This window comes from Denticeps clupeoides, unplaced genomic scaffold, assembly GCF_900700375.1.
Source record: "Denticeps clupeoides unplaced genomic scaffold, fDenClu1.1, whole genome shotgun sequence".
Lineage (NCBI taxonomy): Eukaryota > Metazoa > Chordata > Actinopteri > Clupeiformes > Denticipitidae > Denticeps > Denticeps clupeoides.
The window spans coordinates 61,375-84,481 of record NW_021629728.1 but is presented as its reverse complement, the minus strand read 5'-3'; the positions used below and the strand labels follow the sequence as shown (position 1 = coordinate 84,481).

Sequence of the window (23,107 nt, the reverse complement as noted above, 5' to 3'; positions counted from 1 at the left end):
GGTAGATGTCCCCGTCAGCCGGTTTCCGCTCGTATCTGGCCAATTACCCACATTTCCGCCGAAATCTCCTACTTTCGTGCACACGTTTTTGCCCAAAAACGGGGACGTTTTTCGCTCCGATCCGGCCCTGCGTCCACACGGAGACGGCGTTTTCCAAAAAGTTCTCTTTCTCCACGTGGACGAGCCCCAACACGTCCTCCGTCCAGCAACGGCGAGGAGTTACAGCGCCGCCTGCAGGTGTGGAGGGGGGTTAAAACAGCGTGTCGTTTCAGGTAATGCTCCCGTATGGTTTGTTTTAGAGAAAAGTGTGGACGGTGTTCAGACGTCTAAATCCACAACGGACTTATGTGTGTTTACGTACTTTTTCAGATAAAGTCTTACGCTTTAAGTCTTAAGTAGTTGTGGGCGACTGTGGAGTGAATTGAGACGTTCTAACAGCATTTCAGCAATAAAAGCCGGTCAGAGTCGTGACGCTGCTCCACAGGACGATGAAATTGCTTCGTTACATGTAATATCGGCTGTAATAACATATTTATAACAACTGTATAATGGTTGGGTGTTGCATGCAAGCCATCAGCCAGCTACACCGACCTCAGAATGCCTTTCGCTTGCCCCGTAGCACGCCAAGGAAGGCCTTCTAAGTTACTTCTATCGTCTCGCTTCCCAGTGCTGGTGCGGGTTTCCTCCGGGTTCTCCGGTTTCCTCCCGCCTGCGCTCGAGGTGATTTGGCGCCCCGGGTCGATTCAGGATTTATGGAAGGCGAGTGAGCGAGGATGGTAACACACTCGCCTATGAACCAGAAGACCCAGGTTCGAACCCCGCTTACTACCATCGTGTCCCTGAGCAGGACACTTAACCCTGAGTGTCTCCAGGGGGGGGGGGACTGTCCCCGTAACTACTGACTGTAAGTCGCTCTGGATAAGGGGGCGTCTGGTAAATGCCGTAAATGTACAACAAGTGCCAGTGTTGCATTAAAATGATAAAAATGAACGCCGTTGCGCCCGGGTACAAACGCGTGCGAAGAACTTTTTCCCTAAAAGCACGAAGAACGAAGATTAAAGCGTTTGCATCCGTTGCACTTTAGAGCGGCGTGCGGCGGGCTTCATTACGCCGCCACCATATGTTTTATTAAAACGGTCTTGCTCATCATGTTGGGAAATAAGGCCTGTCGTGTCGGGCCTTGTCAGAGCCGCCGGTTAATCACGATGGGATTAAAAAAGCCCCCCCGACGTAGTGGACTTTGTGATAAATATCGCCGGAACGTCTACAGTGTGAATAAACGGTGGCGACAGCGAACGCGCGAATCTCGCCGGATTTGTTCCGCAGGCGGGCGGGCGGAGCGCGGCTACGTTCTGCAGGTGCTCTTCTGAACCTTTCATGAGAGCCGTTTAGCAGCGGCGGGGCCGGAAGCGCGGTGCTTTTTAATCGACAACTCGGAGCCCGTTTCTGGTTTAGGGGGACGCATTTGCATGCATCGTTTACCGGGCCACTTTGCAGCTAATCGTTGGGCGCCCCTCCCGCGGTCAGGGCCCGGGAGCCTCCGGAAAGGACCGTTAGCGCCGAGCTGAGTGCTCAGATAAGTCTGTTGTAATGCAATTACCCGGCCCCAAGGAGCAATTTTCTCCTGTAACGGGGACGTGATCAATAAACCCCCGTTCGCAGGGCGGGAAAAAAAAAAGTCATTTCGGCTGGACGCTGACGCCGCAGAATAACGGCTTTCCCACCGGGGGGGGTGACGATTGTCCTCATTGACTAGTGGCAAATGGCGTCTCTTTCGTCTTCAGCGCTGCTCATTCCGAATCCCGACTTGGGCCGCTTGTGGGCGGGGTCTGCGTGCTCGCCCCGCGTTGGCGCGGGTTTCCTTCAGGCTCTCCGGTTTCCTCCCGCCTCGACCCTTAGCGACAGCGAGCGGGCGAAGTGAGCGAAGAGATCGCCGGGGTCGGGCTCCACGGCAGAACGAGCGGGATAAGCGGCACGGTGTCATGTCGCGCGTTTACCGGAGCGGCTCCACGTACCGGGTCGGGCCGATAGAATCCGTCATGTTTTCTGACAGCGCCTACACGCCCCCCCCCCCTCCCCCCGGCGCGCTGCGGTGCGGGGCTGGAAAGGGCACGTGGGAATCCGTTTATAATGAGTTCTTCCACAGCGGCCCGGAGACGTGACCTCAATCTTCTTTCATTTGGGAACGTGGCCAAACTGAAAATGGAAAGGGCAACGCCGCCAGGGGTCGCCGGGAGGGGGCCGTGAAAAGGGTGCAAGAAGGTACGAAGACAAAACACAAACACCTGGACGCGTACGGAGCTTTCTCACAAACTGCTTCCGTGCCTTGTCCTGCCCTGTCAGATTTGACCATATTTTGGGGGACTTTGTGCAACTTCAGAGCTTCAGGAGCATTAAAACAAGCACAGACAGACTAAACAACAGCTCCTGGAAACATTTAATCCATCTTTCAAGGTTTGGATTTTAATTGTATATTATGTTTGTATTATATTTTGCATCATGTCAGTATGTGTGCTGGTTGTCTTCTCTTTAGAAGACGGGGACGGCACCCAATTTCGTTGTACTTGTTAGAACGACAGTAAAGTAAAAAGACATTCTGAAGACATACCGAGAGAAGGTCCCCTCCCGCTGCGAGAAGGCCGTACGTCTTCCGCAGTATGAGAAGTGGCTGCTGCTGGACAGCGGGTTCCTCCTGTCCCTTCCTCTCTGGAAGACGAGTTCGTTGTGACGTCGGCGTGGGACGTGAAGCCCGGCGCGTTGGCCGCTTCTTCCAAACGTGGTCCCGAAGCCGCTAATACGGGAGATGATTAGTTATTCGTTTTGCGGTGTCCCTGATAACGTCCCTGTCCCTTGCCGCCGCTGTGGTGTGGATGAAAGGGGGAGGTGGGGGGATGTCACCCGGCAATTTCTGTTTCTTTATTGTTTCCTCCCCCCCCTGAAAAAAAAAAGCCATATAATTCAATTTGGAAGGCGAGGCAGCCACAGAATTTCAGGCTGGAGATTGCTGTGATTGCATTGGGGGGAAAAAAATGTTTTTACTTTTCCACGTTCTTGCCATATTTCATCACGTGACCTTAGCAAAGGTGGACGCGGTCGGATTCTGCTCCGGCGGCTTGTACAAATCCACCCCGTATTTCCATGCTGCAAACAACTCATACCACGGTTCACCATTTAATATTCATTCACTGCTATCGAGACATTAAAATGCATTTATCTTAATCGTGTTGTTGGGGGCGGTGGTGGCCTAGCGGTTAAGGAGGCGGACCCGTAATCAGAAGGTTGCCGGTTCGAATCCCGACCCGCCGAGGTGCCACTGAGCAAAGCACCGTCCCTACACACTGCTCACCAAGGGTGACGGTTAAATACAGAGGACACCTTTCACCGTGTGACTGTGTGCTGTGCCGCAGTGTATCCCTCCACTTTTTCACTCGTTCCTAAGGAACTTCATTTTTGATTGGTCATGTGACATTGCGACCATAAAGAACGTGACATAGGGAAATATTACAAATACGAATTCAGCCTCTAGTGCTGCTATTCACCCAGTCGTAATATTAAAACCAGGCTGACTCTACATCTCTAACGCATGCTACTAATTATATATTTGCAAGGGCCGTAATTTCGAAAGAGAGGGTTTTCCCTCCATCCCTGGTTTAATTAGGATCCGGTGATCATTAGCAGGTCGGAAGCAGGGAACGTTTTGTCGGGAACAGCTGTTCATATCTTTACTTTTCATTTGTCAAAGCACCGTCAAACACGGAAATCAGAGTACTTTGGAAAGCGCTTGTTCTCCGGTAAAGCCTCATACAGACTGCGTGATTTCAGATCACCACAAACCACACAGTGTGCAACATGGATCTGGTCGACTTGGTGATGACCGGTATACGCACATATTGCAGCGAGATGGTCATCAGCATGTGAAAATGGAAGATGAACATCTTTGACGGGGAGGCACTTCTTAACGCCGGGCTGCACGGGTAAATATGACATTTCATGTTGCATGTAGGTCATAGCGGAACACACACTGTGCTGCCGTCGTCTGCTTCTGAACCTCGTGACACAGGATCCCAAAGGTGCCGGCATTGATTCTCTCACGGTTCTCATGTTCCGTCCGGGTCTGAACACACTTCACTTCACTTCACTGACTTACACGCGTGAACACCGGCTCTTGAAAATCCTGAACGCGCTGACCTCTAATTTGCATTTTGAATATGCTGATAAGGACGAGATGAATGGAACGTAGTTAAAACCGCTCCTCTAACCCGGAGATTAACGAAATTATGACCAAAATGCAGGAAAAAAGTGGTCCAATTGTTGATTGCCAATTTAAAGCTCCTTTAAACCCGACTCCACGTCCTTTACCTCCTTTACTTCCTGCTTGTGGATATTGGCTGTGTGCACTGGTGTGTGTGTGAGCTGTTTATGTGAATTTATAATGAAAGATCCCCATTCTCCAAATAAACATAGAGGCAAATGCATGTGAATATTCATGAACTCACACAAATAGCACATTGTGCAAAACAGCTCCCAAATGGCGCTTCTCTGCGTTGCCGTGATTCATAAGTCCCTTTTTGCCCTTTACTGGAGCCTAGAGCTGGGCCACATGCCCTGAAAATGATATAATGATCATCAGCGCGCTATAATGCATAAAACATTTGCATAAACCAGTCGGATACGACTGGTGGTATAGACTCTGCTCGCTATATTGACGCTGTGCTATGTCATGATTATGATTGCGTTGTAAACTTGCACAGATTTACAAGGTGCTGTACTGTTCATCATTGCCGCCAATGCCAGTATTTGTAAATGATCTCTGAACAGGATGAATAAAACTGTCATTATTTAGGCTATGCATAGTTTTATCCATTAAAATGTAAAATTGGACTGTCATTCGAATAACAATTATCATCATTATTAAATGAAATTAATTAATTCAAGACTAAAGCTTCATATAATGCACATTTAAAACTACGACAGAGACATATGTGGCAAAAGATTTTTCTAAAAAAAATGGAATAAAAACTGTAATAAAATATAATGTAGTTGAGATAGGAAACCTTTTAAATTTTGTCTAGATGCATCTGTCATGCCGTGGGGTTGATCGGGGAAGGAGTTGCAGAAGCTTGACATACGTAACGTCAAGAACCAAAAACAACAAAGTACACATTAATGTGGCAGCGGATACTGGGTGCTGGGTGCCTAACTGGATATAAGGAGTCTCAGCTTGCAGTGATCAGGACCCCTTAATCCGGTGCATGGGGCATCTCATAGGTCTCATGTGTCATAGGTCACACTACAAACAGGAAGTAAAATGAAGAGTGCTGCTGATATGCTTTTTTTTCACTTTTTTACTTTAGTTAATTTTCATGGCCCTAAAGCAAAAGTTTAATATTTTTCATATTGGACTGTTCTCTGCGTGATTCACAGGACATTTTGATGACAAGATAGTTTACCCCAATAACTAGTTGTCAGAACTATGAACAAGAGTGACATGTATGTAGTACTTGTCGTGCTTTACAACATAAAGTCATGACAAAAGTCATCCAAGCAGTTTGAAAACTTGCCACGTGACGCACGGGACACAGAAAACTAGCCTCACTTGTTAAAATCAACTTCCACAATAAAGTTCTGCGAACCCTACAAGCATTGCACCAAATAGTTCAACGTATAACGCGTGTCAAAACTTTGCAACACGTCAATAAAATAACGTTCATGCAATAAAAATATGTGAAACTAAAATGACAAAGGGGGTGTGATGCACGGGACAACAATGTCACTGGTCTAAAAGCTACACGAGTGCAACGTGTGATAGCCAGGAATGTTTTCATTTATATGACATATATAAACTGAACTTTGAATCTCTGGGTTATGATGATAATTTGCTATCGAATTTCACTGAAATGAGTGAAATTTTTACGTTGCTAGAGGAAACGGCGTTTCAAACGTCCGCGAAGCCTTCAGTTTTTACCTACGTTGAAATGAAACGATGTTCCACATGATCTGAGCACCATGGTACGTATGGCACGTGGAAGTGCCAATATTACAGAACTCGTTTTAGCATTTTGGTTACCTTCGTATTCCTTATTTTAGTCCGTCTACAGAACGAGCGGTGAAAAGTGATCCCGGCGGAACGCTGTGGTGAACGGTGGTGTTTCGACTGCAGAGTGGGGACGTGAGTGATGGCGGCGGCCCCGATTTCCCGCGCGCCCCCGGTTCTTCCTTTCGGCAGCGCGTCAGAAACAGATGGGAAGTGGAAGCGACAGTCGGAAGGACGGGCGGGAATTGGCCGTCACCCGGAAGCGGGGCATGGAACCGGCGGCGGGGGGGCGCCTGCTCTGATTAGATGTGAGGGTGACGAACGAGACTGACGAGCCGTCACGGGGGACTGAGGGACGGCTCCCAGCGCGCGCCATTGGTGCGATTTACCGCGGCACGTTACTTTATGGGGCTCCGGCCTTGGCGTTTGGTTTATGGCGCGTTGCGGCCGCTCGGAGCGAAGCGTTGCGCGGTGTCAAACACGAAATCAATACGGCAGCCCTGCGGCTGATTAGGCCTCGCCCGCCTTTCCATCAGCTACCACAGGGGCCATTACCGGGCCCTTCCACACACTCCTGCCTCTGTGTGTTGCTAAGCAGTTTTTGGGCAGCCGTCTCCAGACTTGCAGATTCGCACAAGCACAACGGGCCGGTAACGCCGCGAAGCCATCGCGGTTTTCCTCCGTCGTCCGGGAGGATTGAAGCTCCACGCGGGCGGGGCTCTGACGAAGCCGCCGGGCTAATGGCTGCGCCAGCGTCGAGACCCCGGCGGCTCCTCAGAGGGTCGCTGCGCCGAGAACTCGGAGGTATCGATTTTTCTCTGGGACCCCGTTTGCCCGGTCCAATTATAAGCGGGCGCGGCCGACATGGCCGGATACCCGGCCTCCATCAGATGCCAGACTGTCTCTGTTCCCTGGGGGACAGCGAAAATGCACCAATAACACAGTGCTTCAAACTGGGGACACATCGTTCAGACACAATGTGGTGCAAAAAAAACTTAATTAACTTGTCAAATGATTAAAAATGGTAGCTAATTTGTCACATTTAGCAGTTGTGCAAATAGTTAATCATGATTAATTGCCATTAGTTCTTAAGCCTAAAGCTTTTTAGAGTTGAAACCATTACAGAGGCAGGTGGGGGAAAGAGACTGAGGGCGTAAGAGGTGTGGGGACGTCATCTACGGTGTATTGGGGGTCCGTTGTGTTGCGTTAAAACATGTTCATGCGACAGCCAATCAGATCCATTTATCTTATTCTCCAAGGTGCATTGGCCAATCAGTTTACTGCAAGTTACATTTACATTTACAGTATTTACCAGACGCCCTTATCCAGAGCGACTTAGAATCAGTAGTTACAGGTACAGTCCCCCCCTGGAGACACTCAGGGTTAAGTGTCTTGGTCAGGGACACGATGGTGGGATTTGAACCTGGGTCTTCTGGCTCAAGCCGAGAAACGTGAAAGAAGCACTTGGTTGCCGCTTGTGTGCTCACTACACGGTAGAAATGTTTCATGGACATTTTAATAGCTTGTTATGACGTTACTGAATATTTTTGAAGTTAATGCTGTAGAACGTACGGCGAACCTAAAACCTGATCTGATCTGTTTAGATCAAGATAGGGTGGTAGTAGCCTAGTGGGTAACACACTCGCCTATGAACCAGAAGACCCAGGTTCAAACCCCACCTACTACCATCGTGTCCCTGAGCAGGACACTTAACCCTGAGTGTCTCCAGGTGGGGACTGTCCCTGTAACTACTGATTGTAAGTCGGTCTGGATAAGGGCGTCTGGTAAACGCTGTAAATGTAAAATGTAAGGATCAAGCCGTGTTACGTGATTTGTGTTGCAATTTTCTGTTTGTTAAAACGCTTCATAGAATTCGAAGCTTTTTAGGAAAACGTTAAGTGGTGAAAATTAGTTGATCGATCCTGATGCCATGATAATCGTCACCCGTACAATGAAGGGAAGATGCTGCGTTCTGTCACTCCTCATGCTGTCGCAGATGATAGACAGTCCGTCGCACGTCAATCAGCCGACCTCGGATCACGGCTCTCCGGCGCGGAGCGTTAAATCAACCCGACTTTATTTCCCGCGCATCACAATGCGCCGCGGAGCCCGCAGGTCTACTCTTTATGACGCTTAATTCATCGCGATGACGGGTTATCATAATAAAACCATCACATTTTGGCACCCGATTTGTGGCGAGACCTCCGGGACGTCTGGTTTTGAGTTATGTGTTGGGGGGCAACGCAGACCGCGTCTATTACCACGCGCAATCCGTCTTCAGGGACAGGCGGCTGTAATTACCCAGCTCCATTACGGGCCGCGAGGACGTTGTCGCAGCTCGTGTAAATCGGCAGGCCGTGACACGGGCTTTTTCCGAGGAGCCGGCGCGCTTACAAGGGGACGCGCCACAGCGGCGCAGACAGGACTCAAAGACCCGCTGTCTCATTAATGTGCCAGCGAGTGTGAAGGCCTCGGCCCTGAGAGGACGGGCCTGTCAGTTCGCCTCCCGCCGAGCGCCGACGCGTGCTTTTGTTGCCGTCCCAGGTCACCTTGCGGGGAGCATTATGGAAGGTGGCACCTGAGAACGCCAAACGGGTCCTTATATCTCAACCGTGGGACCTTGAACAGATTGGAACAAAATGAGAAAGACAATGCGTTAGAGATAGACGTTTATATACAGTACAGGCCAAAAGTCTGGACACAGCTTCTCATTCGACGTGTTTTCTTTATCTTCATGACCATTTACGTTGGTAGATTCTCACTGAAGGCCTCAAAACTATGAATGAACACATGTGGAGTTCTGTACTTAACAAAAAAAAGGAGAAATAAGTGAAAACATGTTTCATATTCTAGTTTCTTTGCTCTGATTACTGCTTTACACACTCTTGGCATTCTCTCGATGAGCTTCAAGAGGTCGTCACCTGAAATGCTTCTCCAACAGTCTTGAAGGAGTTCCCAGAGGTGTTTAGCACTTGTTGGTCCAGCTCACCACAAACCATCTGGATTGGGTTCAGGTCCGGTGACTGTGGAGGTCAGGTCTCCACTTTTTGTGAAGTACAGAACTCCACATGTGTTCATTTATAGTTTTGATGCCTTCAGTGAGAATCTACCAACGTAAATGGTCATGAAGATAAAAAAACATGTCGAATGAGAAGGTGCCCTGTACTGTATATATAATACAAGGACGGGCGGGGACCAGGGACCGCATCGGGAGTCAAAACTGAATCTGATGTGAAATACAAAAAAAAAAAGACCAAGTTCCGGCGATGCAATACGCCGGGGAAACATATTCCCCGTCTCAATGACCGCCAATTACGTTTGGAAATCAGATGTAATCCAGTCGGCGGGTGGCGGTTTGGGGACGCCGGTGGCCGTATTTTCTGCTTCCTGATGGCCAGAAATAAGCAGAAATCTGGTTTGCTTATAGGGGGAATACAGGCTGCTGTCACGGCACTTTTCTCTTCCACGGGCGCACAATTGACGCTCCCCCGAGAGTGTTGCATTTGCAAATTTCCGAAACGTTTTGCCCGCAGCGCTGTGCATCGCCGCGTTTTTATTATTTTTTTTCTCCCCCCCATTTCCTGTCAAAGAATGGATGTACGGTCGGGAAGAGGAGCTGCCAGAATTGCAGCAATGTTTAGTGCTGTTTGTGATTTTATAAAATAACGAGGCCGAATCGCCGCCGCGGCGGGGAAACTGCTGCCGGGGCGTTTTTTGACGGGGGCGGAGTCACTGCTGAATCGCACCGTTTGCCTTGCAGATCTCCGAGGCGGAATGGGACGACCTGCTGGAGGAGTTCGAGGAGAAAAGCTACCTCGGTGCCCACCGGTGGCGGCCGGGCCGGGACCCCTACAAGCTGTATGCCTTCAATCAGAGGGAGAGCGAGAGGATCCCCAGCAACCGAGCACTTCGTGACACCCGTCACTACAGGTGACGCGTTCTCTGATCTCTTCTCTCCACCTGATAGTGTGCGTAAGTGTGTGTCACACTAACAAGAGGGAATAATGAATCCAGGAGGAGCCATTCATGTTTTCCAGGACAGTTTATCACTTTGGGGTCCCTAATGGGACTCAAAGTACTTTAACCGGGTTTATATTGCACTTTTTCACAAATCAAGGAAGAGTGCTTCACTGATGAAACGTCTTTGTTAAGCAGTCACTATACCTACAGTATATACACTAGTCTAATAGTTACAGTATACAGTACAGGCCAGTACAGTCATTGTGTTTTCTTTATCTTCATGACCATATAACGTTGGTAGATTCTCACTGAAGGCATCAAAACTATGAATGAACACATGTGGAGTTCTGTACTTAACAAAAAAAGGAGAAATAAGTGAAAACATGTTTTATATTCTAGTTTCTTTGCTCTGATTGCTGCTTTGCACACTCTTGGCATTCTCTCGATGAGCTTCAAGAGGTCGTCACCTGAAATGCTTCTCCAACAGTCTTGAAGGAGTTCCCAGAGGTGTTTAGCACTTGTTGGTCCAGCTCACCCCAAACCATCTGGATTGGGTTCAGGTCCGGTGACTGTGGAGGCCAGGTCTCCACTTTTTGTTAAGTACAGAACTCCACATGTGTTCATTCATAGTTTTGATGCCTTCAGTGAGAATCTACCAACGTAAATGGTCATGAAGATAAAGTAAACACATTGAATGAGAAGGTGTCCACACTTTTGGCCTGTACTGTGTACTAATAGCTACAGTATATACTACTGGAAATAGAATTCCGCAGTGTTTTAATCGGTGGGCATGGCAAAGAGAGATTCATCACAGAGATCCATTTAGAAAACTCTTTATGTCACAGAGGGTAATATTACTTTGTTCCAGAAGATATTTATGGTGTCTCAAGTTCATGATTTAAAAATCTACGATTTTTAAGTTCTTAAGGGAAAATAATCAACAACTAGGGTCAATAGATTATTAAAAAGGATCTAATTTAACTCAAATTTCCCAAGTAATTAATCATGATTAATTTTCACCATATGCTGCCTGCACCACAGACACGCCCACCTTTAAGCATTCACACTATGTTAGTTTTAACCATAGTTAATTAGAAACCTATAGTTTTTATTTTAAGTAGATTACCATTAGCAAAGAAATCACCTTGATTTCAAATCTCAATTCATGTATACGCCTAACTGCAGTTAGAGAGGAAACAGTCAGTTGAGCTGTCAGTCACGCCTACAGGCTCCTCCCATTTTACATTTTGCCAGAAAATAATTACGCACCAGCACAGATTTCCATAAAGACCACTAGGAAACAGTCAACTCGTGTACCTGCCTGCTCTCGTCTGTAAATTTGTGTCCCATGAAAACCAGGCCCTGAGACTAAACCTAAATTCCCTGCCAAGGTTAACGGCGCTTCCGATTCCGAATTGTCCGTGGCAAATCGACAGGCCCGCTGCAAGAAGATGATCAGCGTCACCTCCACTCCAGCGCCGCTTCAGGAGCGTCTAAACGGCCCACGTTACGCTATCGTTCGGGCCCCCGATGACGGGGAGTTTATCTGTCGGAGGGGATTACCCCGAAAATTGCTGCCCGGCGGCGCTCCGGTCGCCGACAACGCCGCTGTTTACCCAACGCAAGGCAGCAGGTCGTCTGAGGGCCGCTCGCAGTGCGCCGCGATACAACAAACTGGAAAACCGCATCGCTCAACGCTAATCTGCGGAAGAGCCAATTTCCCGCCAACGCTTATTCAAAGTCAAAGTCAAAGTCAGCTTTATTGTCAATTCTGCCACATGTACAGGACATGCAGAGAATTGAAATTTCGTTACTCTCAGACCCTTACAAGTAACATTAAATACAAACAGTAACATTAAATACAAAGGTATAAATAAAATTTTAACACAATAGATTAAATTTGAACACAATAGTAAAATTTTAACACAATTTATTGAATCGAGAATAAAAATTCCCTCTTCACGGGGTCTCGGGTCCCAATCGACTCTTTTCTCCTTTGTTGTCCCTGGCTGGTGGGACGACTTGTCCTGCTCCATTCGACTAGCCGAGACTACTACCACCTTTAAGAAGCAGCTGAAAACCCACTTGTTCAAAAGTATTTCAGACGAATCTAACACATGCACACACACACACTGCACAAAATTAAAAAATAATAATAATTTGTGTATCACTTAACAACTCCCGAGCATGTTCTTTTCCTGACAGGTCCGGCCTTATCAGGGCTCTTAGTTTTTTTAACTCAAAATCTATAGAAACTGAATGAGAATTGCTGGTGTCTTCCTCCTGTAAGTCGCTTTGGATAAAAGTAGTGTAAAGTAAAGTAAAGTAAAGTAAAGTAATTTTCCATCCTGTCCTCGCCATTTCCCTTTTCTTTGCATTGCCACTGAAACCGCGCAGGGATTCTCGGCCTCACCAGCTCGTGTTCGGGTCAGGCGGCGGAACGAGAGTGGCAGCCACTGTCTAACGTGCCACAGACTGGCGACCCGTCCCCAAACGGCGAGGGACGCCCGCTCGGCACGGTCGCTCCGCCATTGATTTCCCCGAGCTGCCGCATCTCCGCATTCGCCCGCCGCCCCGTTTCGATCGGACTTGTTAGCCGTCTGGGCTCAGTGGTTGCGTGATTCTCACTGTGCGTATTTCACCAAGCAAAGACACAAATAGATAAGTATGTAAAAAAGACTGCTCCACTTTTTATTCATCTCTGGTATCTTGAGGGGACACTGGACGTATAAGGGAGCAGAGAGACTCTATATTCCACTAATAGATGGCGTCTCTGTAAAAGAAGACCAGATGGAATTGACATTAAAACCACATCTTGCGTTGTGTGTGTATTGTAAGTCATTTTCACGTGCATGGTCAGGACGTCCCTTTCAGCAGAATAATGCAGCGCAGCGTGTTGGATTGTTGGGGACGAGACAAGCTCAAGGTCCCCCAGATCAGCTGATCATGAACACATCCAACAGGCAACACTTACACCAAATTCGGACCACGCAGCTCACAATGATTATGAAATGATTACTGGTTAAGAAACGGGTCGAGTGAAGTGAAGTGAAGTGATTGTCACATGTGATACACAGCAGCACAGCACACGATGCACACAGTGAAATGTGTCCTCTGCATTTAACCCATCACCCTGAGTGAGCAGTGGGCAGCCATGACAGTTGCCCGGGGAGCAGTGTGTGGGGACGGTGCTTTGCTCAGTGGCACCTTGGCGGATCGAGAATTGAACCTGCAACCTTCTGATTACGGGGCCGCTTCCTTAACCGCTAGGCCTCCACTGCCCCACTGTCGGCACAGGTGGGTATTGTGCCCGCCTCTATCTGTCATCCAGCCGTGTGCTCATTGGCTCACCAACTCAACAGCAACTTCAGTCAGATATCTAGCGAAAAGAGAAGAGAAAAAAAAGAGAAAAGCGTTTTCTTTCCCACGTTCACACACAGTGATGGCTGATTTGCAATATGATGGACGCCGACCAATCAGGATTTTTGGGTGCCAACCAAGCATGCATTCAGAAGTTCTTAAGGCCTCGTCCACATAACAACATTTTTCTCTAAAACGGGAAAATTGCAATCCAATGTGGTCTTGCGTCCACACGGAAACAGCGTTTTAGGGGACCCAGAACGGTCCCAGACAGGCTGGAGAACAATGGTGTGTTCAGATGTTTAAGACGGAGAACAAGACGCTTATGGTGGTAGTAGCCTAGTGGGTAACGCGCTCGCCTATGAACCACTTACTACCATTGTGTCCCTGAGCAAGACACTTAACCCTGAGTGTCTCCAGGGGGGGACTATCCCTGTAACTACTGATTGTAAGTCGCTCTGGATAAGGGCGTCTGGTAAATGCTGTAAATGTAAATGTAAATGGGTGAGAGCGGGTAGTTACAGCGCCACCTACAGGTGTGGAGGGGGGTTGAAACAGCAACACTGTTGCTCTACAGTCTCGGTCTTGTACGTCTAGGTCCCCTTTTTCAGATTGTAGTCTCAAGCGTATTTGCTAACTTCTGTTGTTCTCCATGTAGCTGTGATGTCCTCGTCCTGCTGTGGGTGCTTGGTGACGTGTACCTAAAGCCGTGCGACTTTTCCAGCAAAAAATCATGTGATTTATCGTTGTATATATCAGGAGCGCGAATCGGCGCTCTTTACGTCGCGTAAACTATATGACACAAAACGCACAATAATTTTGCGATTTGGCCGCACTTGAGTATTTATTGAGTGAAAAATAGATTTAAGAATTGCATTGGCCCAGCATAAGACAGACAACTTAGGGCCTTACCCGTGTGACCACTTTGGTGAAACCCCGAAACTGCATTGTGGATCACTATCCGTGTAGAATATTAACAGTCCAGTCAGCGAACGTGGCTTCACCTGACAAATACGAACTCTGAGCGACCTTGACTTACACAGACACGTAGTTAAAAAAAACTTTTAAATACGAGTGGCGCTGAATCATGTCTTCCATTTAGAGGCGGGGGTCCCGGCGGCCACGGCGGCCCCGGCTCCGGCACGACCCTTCTTTCTCGTTCATCTCTCATCGATCGGCGCTTGTCAGGTGCAACCCGCACCCCGTCTCCGCATCGATTTTATTTGCCGAGCTGTCCGTCAGCCAGGCAGAGTCTGAACGTTGCTGCTGTGTCGCGGCCGGACCGGCAAGTCCCGTACAGCCGGTTCAGCGGCGATCAAGGCGGAGATAAAGGTGGTCGACACCGAGCTGGTCAAAAAAAACAAAAAAAAACAGTGTGAGAAATGACTATGCAGAACTATGCATTAATTTAGCAAATATCACTCACAATATTACATTTGAATGTCATTGATTTAGCATGGGAAGTTTATTCTTGCAATAGATTCATTATCCAGTGTGTGTAGTACATGCATTGCCTGTATTGCGCAATCCGAGCACCTCTTTATTCTCTTCATGCTTTTTGTACCCTGATTGCACCACTCTCGTCTGCTGCCTCTGGCCTCAGGGTCATCGATCACCCAGCGTTTTATTGGAAGACAGAATTCCGAAGTGTCCAAAATATCAATGATGTTATACAACCGCACTTTATTCCAAAATCAATACTGCAACACGGCTAATTGTTCAACACTGAACGGGGGACGAATGGACAATGAAGAGGAAAGTCCCTTCACCGTGTTGTCTGAACTGGAGGCAGAATTATGAGAGTTGATGTCACGTTAACTTCCCATGAATAACCATGTATTTTTACGACATAGCAGAGCAGGAAATTGAAATCTATCTATTTTAATTATACTACAAAAGGTTGGACAGAACGGTTTGCCATTTAAATGCATAAGGACAGAAGGATTTAAGGGTTTAAAAGTACTAGCAGGGGTGTGTTGTGAAATTTTCATTACAGGCCAGGGGACGACTTTTTGTTGACTGCAGTGCCGAGCAGCGAGGATCTGAATATAGAGAAACGTCTCCATCAAGATATCCAAAAACGTCTCCTGGCCTCTAAGGAAAAATTCACAACAGTTGCAATACCTGTTTTTTTTTGTTGTTTTTTTTGGTTATTTGTACAATTTATATACTTTTATATTGTATATTTATTTACTCAGTTTCTGCGGGGGTAAAATGCAGCAACCCTACACCGCCTGCCAACTTTTCTGTGATGGTGTGAACAGGAGAGTGTTGTATAGCTCATGGTCACATATGCCAGGTGTTAATGGAACCCCTTGAATTTGGGTGGTTTAGTGCAGCCCTGGTGAATAAAGACATCACATACAGATAAATAATGAAATTGTAATGGAGCACTTCGTCTTCTCTTTTTTAATCGATGTTTTAAGATCTGCATGGAAACAATGGGGAGCTTCAGTAATCCTGCAGAAATTATAAAAAATATATTGCTGTCCCAGTAGCAGGAATGGCCATTATTTTATTGCACGGTTACATGTCTGGAATGTAAGAAGTCCTAACTGATACTCCAGATATTAATCAACATGTTAAAAATAGTTTAATGTTGATTTGCAACAGCTGCGATATTACTTTGCTATGCACACAGTTGGTGGAGAAAAAAACCCCAATAATAAACGTTAATATTCGTCTTGCCCATTTGAAATGTTAGTAGACAGTTTTAATATAACAGAACAGCACAATTACTAAAACATGGTATATTTCTGTTAAAGTATTCACAGCTCAGTTCTAACTCGGTCCACTAATACTGATGTATACTGATTTTTTATAATTTTACCCTGAAATAGTTTATAATAGTTAATAGTTTGTTCTAATCCTTTACATTTACATTTACAGCATTTATCAGACGCTCAGTAGTTACAGGGACAGTCCTCCCCTGGAGCAACTTAGGGTTAAGTGTCTTGCTCAGGGACACAATGGTAGGAAGTGGGATTTGAACCTGTGACTCCGTAGTCTTCTGGTTCATAGGCGAGTGTGTTACCCACTAGGCTACTACCATCCCGCTAATCCTCATTATATGAACGTTCACTCTGGTTTAACATTCTTTTTAAATTAAGGCTAATGAGGCCTCTGTAAAAATAGTCCTTCTCCATAACGGGTTCCTGGCCTTGGAACCCGCATCTCGACGTGGTATTTCGGAAACGCGGCCCGCTCCCCATCTGCCACTGATCCCCCATCATTCCTCCGTGGCTTTTCGCAATTACCCAGATTGCCCTGTGCTAAAACGAGTTAATTGTGCTCTCCTTCAGCTATACTTTTCTGTAGAAGCAGGTCACTCCACAACGCCGTCCGGAGTGCAAAAATAACTTGGCGGATCCATTCCCACACACACCCACCACCGCCACCGTTTTCCGCGGAAGGCCTACAGCGGCATCCAGCGCGGCCGAAATCAAACAGCAATCAGTCACCTTGCCGGTGAAACAATGCGCCGGCGCTCGGTTTGAAAAGCCAGAGAATAGCTGCATTCTTCAGGCTTTCTGCACCTTGCAGACTCAATTTCATCGCAACGTTTCTTCTACGAATACGGCGTGACAATTCCCACAGAGGGCTCTCTGCAGGCGTGTCCTTCATCCAAACATGACGTTTTGCAAACGTTTTTTCCTCCTTTTTTGCCACTAGATGCAAAGAGAAGAACGTTTGCAAATGGAGCCGACCTGAAACTTTCATGTGATCAACGCACGTTTTATTCCACGGGAATCCAGTTAAACCATAAACCAAGCAGAGCGTCCTCGTCCCAGGAGGCCCAGACTGGAGTTAAGGAACTTTTGTCTGTTTGTTGTGGTTGTGTCACTAGTTGCCGTTTATCTTATCTGCATACGAAATGTCACAGAAGCCACTTCAATATGCAGGTAAAGGCCAGAGCGCGCAAACAAAGTGCAGGGAATTGCAGAGCGAACCACCTGGTCACCCAACTTTGAACTCTTACGAAGTTTCAGGGCTGTACGGATCTGTTAAAAAAGAGAACCACGTATTTTAAGCATGAATAACATGAATAAGCATGAATGAACATGTGTCCATAACAAAGACACAGCAGCATTTTTTAATAAAATTATAACAAACCTTTTACAGATACATCAACGTTTGGCATAACCGTATACCTGAAAAAAACAAGATAATCTGGGCAATTCCACTGAAAATGGGACTTTATTTCACACCCATGAGGCCAGTGAAATACCAGGTATTTTCATGATGCAAGTTTACGAGTATGGATTACGAGTCATTTTTAATGATATATAAGGCCTCTTGTTTTTTGAACAACTCCAAAAACCAACGGCTCGTGCTGTATAATCAAAATCTCCTCCGTTGGCCTAATTTATATCCTTCATACCGTATCTACCGCGCAGCCCTATGTGTCACTTCCTGTTTTTTATGACACATTCTTTCAGGTCCGTTTAAGTTCCTTTCGAGCTTCCTTTTGGGCATCACATTGGTTTTCTTTGTATTTTTAATAAAATCCTTTTTTCCTCGAATGTCCCTTGACATGACAAAAGCGATTTTTTTAAAATTTGGTAATTACTGCGAAGCCAAGGCAGACCTGGACTTTATATGTTGGTTTTCTCCCACGCTCCCATGGTTCTGTTTAGTTGGTGACGTTACGCTGCTTTTCTGTTTCTTGATTTCTGTTTTGGCCATCGTGCCTTTTTCTTTTTTATTTATTAAACTTCACACTTCACATATCAAGCGTTTGTGCCCCATTTACACCCCGTGGCACAGTTAGCTCATGAAATCCAGTGTCTCAGATTATTAAAATATTATCTATGATGAGTCGACATGCAGAAATCTCCAACTTCTGAAATGCTCCAATTGTTTAAATTTGATAATTAGCAATTAATATATGGTTTTATATATGGTTTTATATTATTACTGTTATTAGTGACAAAATAAATTCATGTGTTGAGAGCCTTGCAACATCTCTAATGACATTTGAATGACCTCTCGGCATTTTAACCTTTTCGTCCTCCGAGTCCAGTTCGATCGCTTCCCGCTGGACGTGCATCTGATGGAAGGGGCGGGAAACGCGTCCTCTCAGCGCGCATACCTACGTCGGCTGTGTGAGTGATGGACCAGCGCGTCCCGCTCCCTGTCAGCCCCATCAGACCGCCGAGCGTGAAGGAGTGGCTCCTCACAAGGTTCTGGGGCTCTCTCTCTCTCTCTCTCTCTCTCTTATTCCCCTCATCTCCGCACCCAGTGCAGTAATTCATGCGGAGGGGGTGTAGTAATAAAGAGGGCGGCCGATGAGAGACGCGCCTGTTACTCTTCCATAGTACCATATAAATAAAGATTGATTGATTGATTGATTGATTGATTTGCCCAGTCCAGCTGCAGCCCTCCTGTTCAAACACTGTTATCATCGTGAACTTGAGAACGAGGGGCTGTAATTCGCAGCCAGGGCGTATGGAAAACACAATGAAAGCATCAACGTCATTGAATAATTAACTGAGCTGCGTGGACAACCAAAGCGAGAAAGCCGGCGTTGCCAGTTTTACATTTTTTTACTCCCTGAAAATTATAATAAGATAAACAGGAGCCATAAACGCCGCTGTGTGGGAACCACTAGTCATACTTATTAAAACCCGCCGCTGTGCCGCGTTGTTTTTGCTGCTCAGGCCGGCGGCTGTTTATAGCGCACATGCTATATTTTCGACGCGTGATATAAAGCTCCCGGAAATGCCTGTCGCTGCCACACGCCGCCGGGTTCCGTCCCGCCGAGGGGACGGGGGCCTATCAAGTTGCGAAGTGTGCTGTCACCCGGCCAATATGGCTGCATCTGAGTGTCATTTTTCAGTGCCGCCCTCATCAAGCATGCGGCTTTGTTGTTACCCCGGCGCGCCGCCATTAATCGTATAAACGCCGGGGTGGCGGTCCGTGTCTGCAGAATTCACAATACAACCACACTCATGCCTTCATTTTCACTGTGACCTTTGACCTCAGACACTGTACCATTCTTTCCCTCAACAACATTAAATGGGTTCTGTGAAATCGATTTTTCTTTATTCTAATACTTGGTGGTAGTAGCCTAGTGGGTAACACACTCGCCTGTGAACCAGAAGACCCAGGTTCAAATCCCACTTACCACCATCGTGTCCCTGAGCAAGACACTTAACCCTGAGTGTCTCCAGGGGGGACTGTCCCTGTAACTACAGATTGTAAGTCGCTCTGGGGGTCTAATAAATGGTGCAAATGTATTTGTGAAGAGTATGAGTGGAGTAAACCTTATAATATCATAATGGGCCTGTCTTGGCTCAGCACTCTCCCTACATGTCCCCTCTGGTGGCCAAGGACCTCACCGGCCCTGTCCCGATTCAGTTTTTTTAGGCTGTACAGATCCTGTCCCTACATGTCCCCTCTGTTGGCCAAGGACCTCACCGGCTGTGTCCCAATTCTGTTTTTTTAGGCTGTACAGATCCTGTCCCTACATGTCTCCTCTGGTGGTCGAGGACCTCATCGGTCGAGGACCTCACCGGCCGTGTCCCAATTCCGTTTTTCATCCGGTACAGACCCTGTCCCTACATGTCCCCTCTGGTGGCCATGGACCTTACCAGCCCTGTCCCGATTTAGTTTTTTAGCCGGTACAGACCCTGTCCCTACGTGTTCCCCCAAATGTTAGGCATTTCTAATATAAGCCCATCTCCAAAATAATTTAATAATGTTTGTTTGTTTTTGGAATTTAATAAAAAAACATATGCATACATTTATAATTGTCATGAAAATCAGAAATTGTCTGGTTTTGTTATGAGAATATTAGGTGCAGTTTTTTTTCTGTAAAATGTCACGAGTTATGTGTCATGTTGTGTTTTAATCTAAAAAAAAAAAAAACAAGGGGACGGAGCAAATCACATTTATGGATTTGCACCATGCATCGATGACTTTCATTTATTTCACTTATGACTTCTGGCCAGACATCATGTCTGTGGCACAGAAATTATGTTCTCGGGGTTTTTTTTTTTTTTTACCCCTCCTGCTTCAGCACAAGCAAAATCTCCCACTTTCCCAGCGGCCATTAAAATGTAATAACCCCCCCAAAAAGTGCTGCGTCTCAGCTTCTCCTGGCCCTCAGCTCCTGACTCGGAGTCACCGGCTCGGCGCTCTGCGGCCGCGGAGGCGTCATTGTGTCCGGCGGGCGGCCGGTGCCACAGTCCACTGATTAAAGCGCTGGGAGACGGAGGGCCTGGCAGGCTCTAAATCCGCCGCCGATGGGAGATGGGTTCCCCCGACCACGTGAGGATAGTGGGGATAATGGTGGAGCAATCAGGCCATGCTGCTGTCAGGGTGACGGGCCTCCGGCATTTTCAGGGCTGGTTCGGCCACGGCAAAGGCTGCTGCGGCGGCATCAAATATGCATTTTTTTCAGACACGGAATTCACTGGATGTTTTTTTTTTTTTTTTTTTTTATTGCAACATCTAGAGGCGTCTGGTGTACCTCTCATAATAGGCAAATGTTCGTTACAGTTATAAATAAGTCAATATATGTGCTGTACATTTTACATTTAGAGCATTTATATTATGCATCCGGCTAGACGATGAAATTTTTCAACGCTACACAAGCAAAAAGTCGAGACCAGGGGTGACACGTTCTCAGCTCTATATAAGATGTTGCACATGGGGCACGTTCGCTAATGTCACATTCACCGGTTCACCAATTAGAACGTTTGAATTAAAGCGTCTGATAACCTGCATGGTGGTGCTGGTGGTGGGCGTGGTCACGTTTGTGTGTTAGGAGTGTAGAGAACGGAGGAGAATGGGAGCAGACGGACGCCGCGCTACACCTGGGCGTGTCACGTATTGGCAGGAGGGATTTAAATAGTCTAGAACGAGGAAGCCCGGTACATGCCTGCAGAGGGGACGTGTATCTTGGTATTTAGCGTGTCCGCCTCTCGCTTTTTAAAGCAACGTTGTCGCTGTGGTCCAGGGAAAAAGCGCCGCAGCACGTCTGCCTTGTTAAATATTAATACCTTCCATTTAATCCTGTAGTCAAGGGCCATGGTGAGTTGTTGCAATTTTACACGTTAATGTAAAAATACGACGGACTATTAAAACCTTTTGCATTAACAGTGAAATAACCGGCTGGTGGGAAGTGTGTGGCGTGATCTCCGCAGTTCAAACAGCGGAAATAGCGGCAGAACTACCAGTAGTGTCCAAAAAGCCAACTACATTCAAACTCTAAAGAGAATGAATAGTTAAAGTATCCCCGCGGTTACATTTTAAAGGGTTAAACCGAGTTAACTTTTGTCCCATGATTGTCGGGTGCCTTCGTTTGGCAGCATTAGGCCATTTGTTACACGTTCCTCCTTGTTCTGTTTTAACCGGATCATGCCAAGTTATCCTTAAGTTAAAGTATACGTTGGTATTTTGCTGTATGGACACTTGAAGCTTGTGACTTGGATTTTTTTTTTTGTAATGTAATCAGGACTCTGCAGAGGTGGCGCGTGTCATGTGACCCGCCCTTTCCGCAGCCGCGGTGTGCCGGTATTAAGTATGTGTCCGGCACATTTCAACATGTTCCTTTTTTAAGTAAAACCCCTGTGTTGGTGTTCTTCACCCTGTGAAGAACCGATCAATCAAGATGATATATCGCGAATATGTTTTAACTTTGACAATTGACTCTATGCAGTTTAATCAAGTCACTGCATCAAGTGATCAATTTGGAATATGAAACCTGTTATAGAACTTCATTTATGAAAATTAAGTTCTGAAAGGTGGACGAGCCTGTAGGCATGTACCGGGCTTCCTCGTTCTAGACTATTTAAATCCCTCCTGCCAACACGTGACACGCCCAGGTGTAGGGCGGCGTCCGTCTCCTCCGTTTCTCCTCCGTTCTCTACACTCCTAACACACAAACGTGACCACGCCCACCACCAGCACCACCATGCAGGTTATCAGACGCTTTAATTCAAACGTTCTAATTGGTGAACCGGTGAATGTGACATTAGCGAACGTGCCCCATGTGCAACATCTTATATAGAGCTGAGAACGTGTCACCCCTGGTCTCGACTTTTTGCTTTTGTAGCGTTGAAATTTGCTGTGTATCACAATGACAATCACTTCACAAAAATAAAAGGGTGGGTGGCGGTGGGGGCCTAGCGGTTAAAGCAAGTGGGCCCGGACTCGGAAGGTTGCTGGATCGAATCCCGAACCCCACTGAGGTCCCCTCGATGAAGGCACCGTCCCCACACGTTGCTCCCCGGGCGCCTGTCATGGCAGCCCACTGCTCACCGAGGGTGATGGTTAAAATTTCATATATTTTTATTTATTTATTTATTTTTAAATACAGAGGACACGTTTTGCCGCGTCACCGTGTGCTGTGCTGCAGTGTCTCACAATGTCCTTTCTGAAGCCCTCTGACCGGTGGAGCCCCATTTTGGGGACAAGAAGGAAGGACAGCTTTTATATTTAAAATGTCTGTAGGAGAGGAGGATGAAATCAGCGTCTCATTGATTATTTTAATGCTGAAAAGACGATAAAGAGACATAAATGAACTCGGCTAATGCTGATTTCTCAGAACAGGAGTAAAAGTCGCGAAATGTGGAACGGTGACAGTGGTGGCCTAGCGGTTGGGCAGTGGTGGCCTAGCGGTTAAGGAAGCGGCCCCGTAATCAGAAGGTTGCTGGTTCGAATCCCGATCCGCCAAGGTGCCACTGAGGTGCCACTGAGCAAAGCACCGTCCCCACACACTGCTCCCCGGGCGCCTGTCATGGTGCC

General features: G+C 47.0%; 1 protein-coding gene across 1 annotated transcript in view; it reads left to right on the top strand.

Moving 5' to 3' along the window:
- The window catches only part of LOC114772864 (polypeptide N-acetylgalactosaminyltransferase 14-like), a 77,254-nt gene that overhangs the window by 1,732 nt on the left and 52,415 nt on the right, over positions 1-23,107 (top strand). Inside the window, 1 exon segment of the mRNA XM_028965585.1 lies at positions 9,795-9,964. Coding sequence (XP_028821418.1) covers positions 9,795-9,964 — 170 coding nt within the window.